Raw genomic sequence first — 12,565 nt, forward strand, 5'->3', positions numbered from 1 at the left:
TGATTTGTGTGCAAAAATAATTGAAAAAGTCAACTTGTTTTCTTAGTTTTTTTATTTAGAACAACACAAATGTTTTAAGCATTGTATCTGTGATATAGTACATTTAAAATTAAATTATTTCAAAACAGTATATTTAAACATTAAATATAGGTGACATGTATGAAGGGCATTGTCAGCACTGGCTGTGCTTGTTAGGTTTTTTTTTTTTTCTTAACCACCTTCAGTTTTAATTTTGTATTTGTATTAGAAACAATGCTGAAATACTATAAAACACTTTCTATGCATAACAAGTTTCTGGACATTTTTCTTTTTGTTCTCGTATAGTCGCTCACTTTTCCACTTGTGATTCTTGGAGTTGTTTGTCATGATCTTTCAGGTGCAGCCACTTTCAGTCAAAATATTCTTCTCACTAACTCTGGCCAGAAAGCGAGAGACTGTGGGCTTGGACTGGAACATGTTGCAATACAAAATAAACATGATTCTATGTATTTTGGAAATGTGAATATTGATACAGAAGAGAGGTGCTCCCAAATTTTGACAAAAACGGACTCAAACCATGAGAAATCTGAGGTAAAAGTTGTCTTCATTAGAAATGGATTCCACACTACATTACTGCATAAAACAAGAAAAAACAGTCTGTCCATTTTGAATTGAATTCCAAAACATGGACCATGTAAAAACAGAAAAAGGTAACAATATCCAAAATAATTAATTTTTTAATCTGTCCAAATGTCCAAACATGTACAATATCCATCATTGAGCAATATTGTACTTTGGCCAGTATTTCATTGACTAAAAAAAAGTGAAAGAACATCCAATGTACATACACATACAGTCTAGTGAAATCTAAAAAGGTCCCCATTGGCTTCATGAGGCAGCATGTGTGGCTGTCAGAGAGCTGTCTTGGTCAGTCTTGAGGGTCGTGGGCAGCGAGGTGACCTCTACCATGCTTAGCCCAGTGTGAGGGACACTAGTGTTCATAATGTGTCTCTGTAAATGTTTAATCCAGTCCTCCTGGACCGACAAGGGACCCTGGAAGACGAGGTCACAGAACCTGTGAAGAGAAGAGGAGACTGATGGTAATATTTGACACACATTGTTTTTGAGCCATGCTAACATTATGTCTACAGATAAAAATGTGGGTCTGCCAGATGTTCCACCACTTTGACTAAAGTTATTGGATTCCATTGAATTTTGTACAGACATGAATTGGAATTTTTACTTGGGTTTATGATTGAATATCTGAAAAACTAATGACATTTCCAACAGATTCAGCTATATTTTGTTTAGTGCTGATTAGCAAATGTTAGTATGCCAACACTAAACTGAGATGGTGAACATTACACATGCTGACGTTAGCATTTAGCACTGCTAAGTTCCACCTCACAGAGCTGCTAGGATGTAGAGTTTTGGTCTTTGAGAGTAAGTGCACGTCAGATTTTGTTGTAATAAGAAGACTGACTGACTAGGGTTTTGTGAGAACATGATAAATGCAGTTCATGAGCATGTACTGTGTTCATACTGAAAACTGTTTCTTGTCCACTTGCTATAACAGTCTCTTTAGATTTAGTTGTTAGAGAGTGCTGCAGGAATGAGTCCTAAAACCTGGAAACTTGGAGTTAGCGTTTTTGCACCCACCTTCAATTCAATATGATTTTTGAATGGGTTTCAAGTGGCTAAGTGGTCGGTGACATTAAACATCAGCACACTGACTTATCTACTCACTAGTCCGCCTCTACAGCCTTGATGTGTTTATACTAGCGCTATTGCAAACTATTTTCAACTTGTAGTTTTTAATTACACAATTTAATTACAAGTTGGAAGTTTAGTGGTGGTTCACATGAAGTCATGCAACTGTGGTGTAGTTTGTTTATATGGAAAAATCCCATTGATTTTTGATTAACCTACAAAAATACGTCATCCCTGCAGCACACTTGTTTCACCATTTTTGGAGTACAAGAGACATTTGACAGTGGTCCATATGCAAGTGCTCAGGGCAACAATCACTGCTAAAAGTCTGTTGAACTGCAGATGCAATATTATCCATCCTTTAGAAAGAGTATAATAAGCATATTATAAAAGAAAATACAAACATTACCTGCAGGTGAGTCTGTACATTTCCTCTGGAGTTTGTGGTAAGGGCAGTGTCTTCTTCTTTGAGCCAGGCCTTGAGCGTTGCCTCCTTGCTTTACAGTCAAATGCTGGAAGACAGAAATTACTTCATTCATTTACAGAACTACCATTGAGATTGCAGCACAGTCTTGCTAATTTAACATTTTAAAATGGACAAAGCCTATGATGAGCTCTGGAAAGTTTGGATGTTGTTTAGAGATGTTCATTCTGTTAGTTCAGTGAACCAGTCAGTCTGGACATCATTAGCCCTTGCTTCATTCAAACTCATGTTTTGGCCATGTGCCACTGAGGTGAACAATCTGGCTTTTGGTCTCATCGCCTTAGCCAATCCAGCGTGGCCAAGAAACACGACGCCCAAGATATAAGTGTGATGATCTGTGCCTGCAGGAAAACTAGGCCCTGAAGGCTTCCTGTGATGAAGAGGTTGTTCCTCCCACAGATGCACCCACCCAGCTCCACAATTAAAATCTTTGCAATATCTCACTTCCTGATGCCCTTCTAGATCCTTACCTTGGGGAGGATACAAATAACCACTGGTATGCTAATTATAGATATGATTTGGACGTCACAACCTCTTGTGGTATCCAGCCACACAGACAGTTTTGGCTTTATCTGGTAAGGTTTTGAGATATCAGTGTGAGATTTATGCTGCCATACCCACACAGTGGAGGTGAATGGATTTCAAAAACTGCTGTGAACAGCAGAAGAAACAGTGAACGGGTTACTCAGGTACAATTAGGGAGGCAGAATTTACATCCTGCATGCCTGATCAGATCTATAGTTTTTGGTCATAAGATGGAGCAAATTAGGTAACGGTGGAAGAGGAATGTGGTTTGTCCTGAGTAACTAAGATATTATTTTTTTGACACATTACTGTTGAGCAGCACGAGTATATAATATCTGACAAAAAACAACACACATATCCCATTCTAAGTATATCCTGAAGAGCAAGAAGTATCAACTAGTACTTGTAGCTAGTGCAGCAACAAGGTTGGGAACCTTAACTGGTTCCCCACCTCCCAAATACTGCAGATTGTGTTCACTGAAATACGCAACCAAGCCAGAGAGACCACAACTGTCAGGTCTGTGGTTGTGAACAAGAACTTTTACTTCTGCACAACAAACTGGTAGTTTTAATTTGCTGAGCAATGGTTACCCCTTCATGCAGGCCCAAAGTGTTCAGAAATAAATGTGTTTTAATTAGCTAAAACTAATTAATCAATTAAACCACTGCTTGTAGGAGAATATATTCCACAGACTGTGTCTTTTGTGCCTGACTTAAGCTGCTGCTGATGGCACTTACTGGTTCCATCAAGTAAGGCAGTCCTTTTTCGTTTTGCATATGCCCGGAGGTGATTAGACAAGCTAACTCCACTGTGGAAGGTTGCATTGCAATGGACGCACACCTTCCTATTGAATTCACCTTTCTCTGTAAAAAGACAAAGAATACAAAGACAAACAAATAAGTGAAAACAAAATATTGTGAAGCTTATTTGTTAGTGGTGCTGAGGAGTTGTATGACTGGACCTAATAACAACAGGTCCTCACATTCTTTTGTGTAGCAAGTTTATAATGCCTGCAGTGCAACCTTTTCACTTTTTTAAAGGCAAATCACAGGATGCTGAATATGGTTTATGATGCCCAATGATATTACATAATATATATATAATATAATTTCAGTTCTTAGCAGTAAAGGAAGAGTGCGCTACATCTCTGAACCAAATTCTATTATTAAATTGACAATACAGACAAAAGTCTACATTATGAATTAGGATAGCAAAAATACACAAAAATCGCACTACAGCCTCAGGTTATCATTTCATTTCTTGTGCTGTCACATTTCAGCAAACAAGCCTTTGTCAGAAAATTCCCACTGTCAAAATCACAAAAATGTATTGGAACATGTTCTGTCTCTGTTTTATCTTACAAAGTCTATAGACACTTTTAATGCAATCAAGGTTATAAAACAAGACAGAAGAATGTGAATCTTCTACATTATTATGTGCAACATGCTCCGTTGTTTTGGTTAAATAATCTAAAGGTTATCTGGCAATATCATTCTACGCCTTTATGCTGATGACACCTCTCTTCTACATCACATAAGATCTGATGTTTAGTGCTCAGATATCTGCTTAAAAACAACAGCTCTAGATGTTAATGTCTTAATGTGAAGTCTCACACACACACACACACACACAGTTTTGATTTTTCGGATTATGGGATTCTTAGTAAGTAGTAGTAAGCAGTAAGTAATCCAGTACAATTACTAATTGTCTAATGTAGTCAGTAACCTAATACAAGTATCACAATATTGAAGTAACATACCTTGATTACTTTCCATTACTCTTGGATTACCTCAATACCAAATATGCAAATACATTTTCACAACTGGAAGGCAAAACTTCCACTGTAGGTGTAATGCTGTTTTCTTTTCAGCTTTAAAGACAAAATAATGGTGAAATTTTCACCCAAAGAAAGCCTTCTTCACTACAGGCCATGATAATGACCTGTAAAATGTAATATTAGCTATGGTTTCACTCAAGACCAGAATGGTGAGATGCGTAAAGTCTTGTAATGTGTGTACATTGCACATGTGCATGGTACTATATTGTTCTTTATTTTAAAATGTATTTTAAATTTGTAATTCTGCCCATTTTTATTAAATGTTATTGTAATCATACTTTAAATGGGTTTTTTGTCTCTAACTGTAACAGATTACAATCAGCATTTTTTGTATCCTGATTACGTAAAACTGTTACATGTAATCGGTTACATCCCAAGCCTGGCTATGAGTAAGTTACTCACCTGATATTGACTTTGGCAGTGAAGATGCAACTCTTGATCCTGAACTGTGCTCACTGTTTGAAGAAACTGCTAATGTGTTTCTTGACATCTGGGAGGACCCCTTTAGTCTGCCATCTTCTTGACACTTTCTCTTCTTCAGAATTCCTATCAAGGCAGTTGTGCCAGAGAGTGAATTTTTAACATCCAGCTTAGTCTCTAGTTGCCTTTTTTCAGATTCCATTTCCATTAAGGAAAACATGGGCATCAGTGGTCTGGCTTCAGTGCAAACGCTTGTAACAGAATTATTTTTTGGGATTCCAATGGGCGGTGGTGTGAAACAATCAACACTGGACAGCTTTGGTGAAGCACCATATTGGAAATGGTTCCTTCTCTTTCCCAGGATTTGAAGTGCCCGCTGGAACTCCTTCTTGTCACGCATCAACTCCCGCAGTAATAATAATGGGGATTTGTTCTTTGATGCAAAGCTTTTACCGAGCTTTTTGAGGTGGCCTCGTATGTGATTGGACTGCCCAGTCCTGTTATCAAATGAGTCCCCACATAATGGACAGGAGTGAATGCTTTTCACGGTCTCAGAGTCTGACTCCTGCTGCAATGCTGGAAAAAAACAAGACAACAAAATCAGAACCATGAACAATTCAAGCACAATATGATAAACCTGAACTTTGTCACATCAAAGTACAACAGAAATTACAGTTTAAACCCAGATTAAAACTTGGGTTTTATTTTCCATTGGTTCCACCAGTCATGATAACAATGAACTCACCAACATTATTCCTGGTATCTCAGCTGAGATCTGTCCAATAGGAATCATACAGGTTGTTGTAAACAAGCTGTCCCAGGAGACTCAGTTTTAGTGATGATGACGTTAAAAGAATTCAGCAATAACTTGGTAAGTTCAATGTCCATTAATCACCGAGAGAACTGATGGCCAGAGCCACAAGAATAAAAGCCAAGTTGTAATAAGGGATAGTTTCTTTCAATAAAAGAACATGCAATGAGGGCGCAACTACCTTTTTTCAATCTCCGGAACGCTGATATCTTCCGTCGAATTCGTGGCCTCCTGTCTTGAAAAGCCACCTGTTCAGGAGGCACTACATGGCGTGCATTGTAACTCAGTCCAACCCTATGAAGATGCCCTCGGACATGATTGGACAATCCAACACCAGACTCAAAGACTGCGGGACAGTATGGACAGTTCTTGCGGTCCGATTCCAACTCTGACACATCCTCTGTGAAGGATTCCCTCAATGGTATTTGGTCGGACTCCAAGGTTTCTTGAAATACTTCTGTTTCTATGCATTCTTCTTTGATTTCAGGGTCGTTCTGTTCTTGCTCTTCAGTCTTTATTTTTTCAAACAGCCTTTTAGATGCCTGCAGAGCACCCCTCATGGACATTCTTCTACTATAGGTATAAATGATGTTTTGTTTTTCTTTCTTGATACCATTGTCAAAAAGGTCAGCGTTGGCATCTGTATCATTAAACTGAAAAATGTCTTTTTCGTCATAGTCCGACATTTCTTCTTGGTTTATTTTCTTGGGACTTGGCAAAGGTTTTGGTAAGATGAAGCATGAGTCTTGGTCAGAGGTGTTGCGATATGGGGTGGACATCTTCCTCTTAGACGGCGACTTTTTGACTGCTGACTGATCCTCGCTCAACTTGGGTACACTGCTGCTAAGATCTGTTTTGGCTGCACTGGATGGAATCCCATGGCCATTTGGGGATAAAACTGAATCTTCAACCTTGACAGTCAATGTTCCTGGCAACTGGTCAGAGCCATCTTTGTCAGTTTTGGAATCGTGAACAGATGTGCTGCAATTATTGCTTTCCCTCTTCTGTTCTGCAGTTTTCTTTCCATGTCTTTGTCGCGACAGAAGAACATTAATGGATTTGTCAAGTTTTGATTCCGTTAGTTGGGACTTGAGACCTCTCTTAATTTTGCTATTTTTGAACAAGTCTGAAATGTCATTGGACTCACTAGGTGAACAGGCTCTTTTAGAAGAGATTTGATTTTTTATCAAGATTTTAGATGTAAACTCTGCATCTTCATGAGTTTTGCAAGTAGGTATGTGCTGCTCCTTAGATGGATGTGCATTTTCCTCAATTTGCTGTTCAGCTTGGTATTCCTCAAAGGTTTGTTGATGGCGCCGCAACAGGTGATTCTTAAAAACATTTTTGCTAAAAGCTCTATAAGAACAAATGTTACATGAGAAGATGTCAGGGTCATCATCCTGGATCTGCTTTGTAACTGTAATAACAGTGTGCTGCATAATGTTATGTCTCCTAAGGTCACTCTCAATCAGAGTCCTGAAGCTACATTTGTCACATCTAAACTTTCTCTTGTCCTTCTCGTGTGTTTTCGCATGTTGAACAAAAGTGTTTGGGCAGTTGGTTCCAAATGGGCACTGAGGGCAGAAAAGCTTCGCATTTTTATCCTCTTTCTTCTTATCATTTACGCCTTTAATCTCTTCAGTGAGTCTCTCTCGCTTTTCCTGGTGGATAGACATGTGCTCAATAAGTGAACGACTTTGTCTGAAAGACTGTCCACATTCTCGGCATACAAAAGGCTTTGGCGAAATATTCGAAGGGTCAACATGAGACTTCGAATGACGATGCAAATGATGCTCCTTCTTGAAAATGAGCTTACACTTTGAGCAAGGGAAACATGATGGCCTTTCCTCTGAATGTGAATTTATTGTAAGCCTCCTCTTTAATGGTGTAAGCCCATGACTTATACTGTTCTCATGTGAATTTCTCGCAGGTGCATTGTAAAGATTGATGGCCTTTACTGTTCCATTGGGATACTTGGAAACTTTCACTGTTGGTGACGACTGTGACTTGGAGAACTTCCTTGACTTTCTGACTTTTCTGACAGGAATAGAATCTTCTTGGCCTTCAGCATCAGACAATTCCTCAGATGACTTGTGGCTCAGATCAGGGTAAAGGTCTTCTGAGGGATCCACCATTACAACCATGTCCATTTTCCGTTTCCTTCTCCTTTGGCAGTTGGTAGGAGGGACTTCCTCTTTAGGCTCCTCACCAGGGGAATCACCATGGTTGTCCCACAGAAACTGCATAAATTCTTTGTGAGGGTCCCAATGAAGGTCACTAGCACCACTAAAATTATCTAGTGAGTTCTCAGGTGAGTCTGCGTCAAAACCCCAAATTCCTGCTGTGTCAATTTCCTGCACAGTTTTTAGTGGGGTGATGCTCTTTGCCTCCTCCTTCTCTGTAGAGATGCTGTTGAGTTCATGGGCTTGTGTAGCCTGATGCGAAGAGGGTCCATTTCCCAGGCCAACCGGAGACAACATATCTGTGTTTGACAGAACATCTAGGACACTGTTTTGTTTCAGAGAAGGCTTGCTGAAAGAATCTGTGCAAGAAGCGGATTCTTGCGCCATTCTCACAGGCTCTTGCAGGAGTGTGAGGGCATTGATCTCAGGATCTGCATCTTTGTCATCTTCATCAACACCTGTCAGACATGACATTTCAGCTGCCATGACCTGAAAAGAAAATTAAAGCCTTCTTAGATATTCCTCTTTCACAAGTATGCAACTGCAAAATCCACATTTAAAAGGACTAGTGTGTAAGATTTAGTGGCATCTAGTAGTGTAGCTAGAGATTACACCCCCTCCCATCACCCTCCTATTCCAAGGAGAAACTAAAGTGGCTGCAAAACTCGTGAGAAACGCGAACGGCCCTGTCTAGAGCCACTGTCTGGTTTGTTCATTCTGGGCTACTGTAGAAACATGGCGGTTCAGCATGGCGGCCTTTGTGGATTAGGACCTTTTATCTTTATATAAAAACAGCTCATTATAAGGTAACACATACACAACCATTCTTATTTCAGGTTATTATACACTAAATATACCTATGAATATGGTATTCAATTTCTGCTAATTGATCCTCCTAAATGTTGCACACTGGTCCATTAACACTGTTACATCCCAAATATTACATTTAATTTAGATGACACCATCATAATTGTTTTGGCATGTCTGGCCGAGTGGGGTTATCCATAATACTGAAAGGCGGATTAAATTCTGGCATGTTAAATAAATTGATTAATCAAATGTTTTTGTTTTCTTTTTGGGGGGGCTTTTCTTGCTTTTGTGACAGCGGAAGAGTGACAAGACAGAGGGGAAAGAGAAAGGGGATGACATGCAGCAAAGGGCCACAGGGAAGGAATGCTGATGTGGAGCACTGTAATGGGCACCACAAATGGTGCCGGGCAAGCAGGCAACGGAACCGAGCTCAGCAGCCTCCCAGTGAAAAGGCCCTGACCCAACAAAGGAGGAAGGATGGCCAGTTTTGATGACGGGAAATACAGTACCAAGGTGATTTACAGCAGCTCTGACAAGGACTCTGACATAAGAATGTGTGCTGGGAAGCAAGGGAACTTTAAATTCTAAGATTTGTGAACAGAGCTTGGTGATCTTCGCTTGCAAGTAAGAACAGAACATGTCAGGACTACATCCTCTCCTTATAACCGCTAGTTAAAACAGCCAGATCAGGACACAGCCTGATGAGAGGGAATACAGTACCGAGGTGATTTGCTTTAACCAGGACTCTGACTCCACAGAAAACAAAGACATGTTGGGGTGGGGGGTCAAGCGGGTAAGGAACATAGTTATAAACTCAAAACGATCGAGTTTGTATTCTTTCATTCACTTTGTGATGGAGTGAAGATTGCACCAAGAATAAGGTTCATCAGTGGTGAACAATTTTGCAGTCGACACTTAGTTAACTTTGCACAATAGTGCTAGCTGACATACATAACCGTTAGTCGATGTGAAGTCTTAGTTGACGCACTTTTCATTTGTTGGATAGTCCCAGAAAAAGCTGAGCCTTGTCACCAGGACTTAATTATCAGGGGATTGTTGCAACACAGACCTTTTCTCTTGTAACACTGGGAATCACTTACCAGTGCAGGAACTACTAACTGCAATTAGCTACTAATTGGGAGGGGGGAGTTTAAACACTATTAGAGAAGTAGGATTGGGGGAACCTAGTTGGGAATGCTGCTGGGGAGCAGGAACAGAATGAGTGACAGTACCACAGCGGGGCAAGTGTACATCGACTCACAGCCTGTGAGATGAAGATGCCAGCTGATTTACAGCGGCTTTGACCAGGACTATCGTGACTCAAGGAATGAAGACACTGCGAGTTCAGGCAGCAACAGGAGAGGCATGAAACGTTTGTAGCAAGTTAATTTGTAAGTGACTTAACGTCAGGGACAATCCTAGTAACCCTCACATGTAGCAACACTTCACTGCAGAGGAATATCTGGATTTAGACTTAAAAATGGACTAATGTGTAGGATTTAAGGCCTTTAAACTTGGGTTGTTTTTTTTCGGGCAATTCATTTGCACGTCAGTAAACTATTCCGAACTGTTGTTTTTGTTGTGAATTCTTTCACACAGAACGCGAATATTACACAGCGAAAAAGAAAGGTGCAATTTGCGGTTTAAGGGGAAGGTTTTCTGAGCTTTTGCACTGCAAATAAAGGCATCAACCAATTGCGTTCTGAGGAACACACGTCACGTTACAACTCATACTGGACCTATTGACTGTTTATGTGTCTCATCAACCTGTATTTTATGACAAAGAATGGCCCAATCTAGAGCCAGTGTTTGGTTGGTGGCTCATCATGGTGGCCTCCATGGAGGGCGACCTGTGATATAGATATAAAAAGGTTCATTCTAAAAAAAAGGCACAAAAGAAAATTTAACAATTCTTATTTTCAGGTGATTATACACTATTGAAAACATACCTATGAATATTATACTCCCTGTCTGACCAAAGATCGATCTACATGTTACACACTGCACCTTTCAGAACAGCAAAATTGTCCATAAATTGTTTGTCCACAGGGTGTGATGAGCATTGCTGCCACTAGAGGCTGCTACTATGGCTTAAAAATGTTAGTCAAATTTAAAATACAAATAAAGCTGAAACGATTAGTCGATTAACAGAAAAATAATTTGCAACTATTTTGATAATTGTTTATGTATTTTTTGCTGCTTTTCTTTGTCTTATGCGATAAAAAACTGCAGATGTTTAGGAGCTTTTTTGATGAAAAAACAAGTCATTTGAAAACGTCACTTTGGGTTTAAGGAAATTGTACGTTTTCTTGTGTCTCTTGTGAAAGAATTGTGTACTCTCTGACATTTTATCAACCAAGCAGTTAATTGAGAAAATAAAAGGCAGACTAAATGAATAATGAAAAAAATCAGCCCTGAATGCAAATGTAAATCAGTGATAGTTAAAATCGTTCAACCATCTGGTAAGGATGATAATTATTCGCAGTTTTTAGGATGTACAATCAAATGTCAAAAGCGTAACACAGTGACATTTGATTATAGAGTCCAATATTTAATATTGTGTATGTTTTACGAGCTCGAGTTTGCCATAGGTAGTTCTTGTTTGTTAGAATGTTCTTGTTTGCTGTGAAAAGTAAACATTTTAGTTACTTACAATGTCACCACAGTTAGCTTCCTGACTCAATCACCATCCACTGACTACAATGTAAATATAGGAAAATGTACATGACACTTCGCTTAGATGATTAATTGTGGCCATTTATAACGCTACAAGGTCGCCGGAGTGAGAGGTCTTGGATTTGAAGGGCAATAAAAGTGTCATATCTAGCAAATGCTCCTGGGGCAGAGCAAGGTGTTTATAATATCTACACAGTAGCACCGAAACTGCACAGAGATGGACCTCGCAAATGGCTTTTGATGAGCGGTTGTGGATTTTGTATAGAGCTAAAACTTTCAGCATAGTAGTTCAGTTATATGCCATCCCACTATAGTTGCGATGGGTTTCCAAAGGTACCCTACATACACATCAAATTGTATTATTTATACTATGTTCCGTTAAGGGTATCGTTGCATTTCTTTGGCGTTTAATCACGCTGTGTTGTTGGATGCTGCTTGCAGGAGCTGCAGACCAATCCATTAAGGCTGTTCCATACCAAAACCTATTCCTAAACTATAGCCAATGACAATCGTTCCTCGCTACTCACTATACAGATATCAATAAAATGATGAAAAACAAACAGACATTACCTCCGAGCGGTGCGGATGCAGACAGGACACAATTTATACGCTGCATTGAATAATTTCTTACTTTCGTCTTCCATCTATTTCACAGTCGCCATTTTCCGTGGTGGACTGGTGTGGGACATATCATTTCCTTTGTAAGGGTAACCGTACATAAAATTGGCTAAACCGCAACAGAACAAAGACATTCTCCAATAATTACGTTTGATTATGTTACTATATAATAAAGCAACTGTAGTTAAACACTTACTCAAGTTATTGTCTCGTATAATTTCGTCACGTAATGTTACGAGTCGGCGCCATGTTCCCCCGAAAGATTTGCAATGGTTCATTCCAAATAGGAGGAATAAAAGACCTGAGTTAATGACCATCTCCTTTGGGTAGCAGATTTTTTTTTTTACGCTGATGGCGGTTAATCACCGTATTAATTGATAACATAAATTTAAACTTCAGTTATTATTTGCTTTGTTTTTTTTTTTTTTTTTTAAATAGCACATTTGGTTTAGCTATTTAAAGTTGCCATAGACGCACAGACAAGAATTGTATGCCAAGAGAAATGTTGCCA

The 12,565-nt window shown here is 39.3% G+C and overlaps 1 protein-coding gene across 4 annotated transcripts; it reads right to left on the bottom strand.

Annotated features, from left to right (window-relative positions):
• Positions 1-34: 34 nt before the first annotated feature.
• znf644a (zinc finger protein 644a) lies at positions 35-12,334 on the bottom strand. 4 transcript variants are annotated; one of them, XM_051399753.1, is made up of 7 exons: positions 12,251-12,320; positions 12,068-12,163; positions 5,949-8,439; positions 4,939-5,532; positions 3,437-3,562; positions 2,099-2,201; positions 35-1,054 (listed from the first exon to the last, which is right to left on the bottom strand). In XM_051399753.1, exons 3-7 carry the CDS (start codon positions 8,434-8,436, stop codon positions 868-870), a joined length of 3,498 nt encoding a protein of 1,165 aa, XP_051255713.1. In that variant the 5' UTR covers positions 8,437-8,439; positions 12,068-12,163; positions 12,251-12,320; the 3' UTR covers positions 35-867. The 4 variants fall into 4 exon arrangements, with proteins under 4 accessions (XP_051255713.1, XP_051255706.1, XP_051255711.1 ...); XM_051399746.1 differs by having other exon boundaries at positions 12,007-12,163; positions 12,251-12,319; XM_051399751.1 differs by lacking the exon at positions 12,068-12,163 and having other exon boundaries at positions 12,251-12,334.
• Between the last annotated feature and the right edge of the window lie 231 nt (positions 12,335-12,565).

The sequence above is a fragment of the Dicentrarchus labrax genome, unplaced genomic scaffold (assembly GCF_905237075.1).
Source record: "Dicentrarchus labrax unplaced genomic scaffold, dlabrax2021, whole genome shotgun sequence".
Classification (NCBI taxonomy): Eukaryota; Metazoa; Chordata; class Actinopteri; family Moronidae; genus Dicentrarchus; species Dicentrarchus labrax.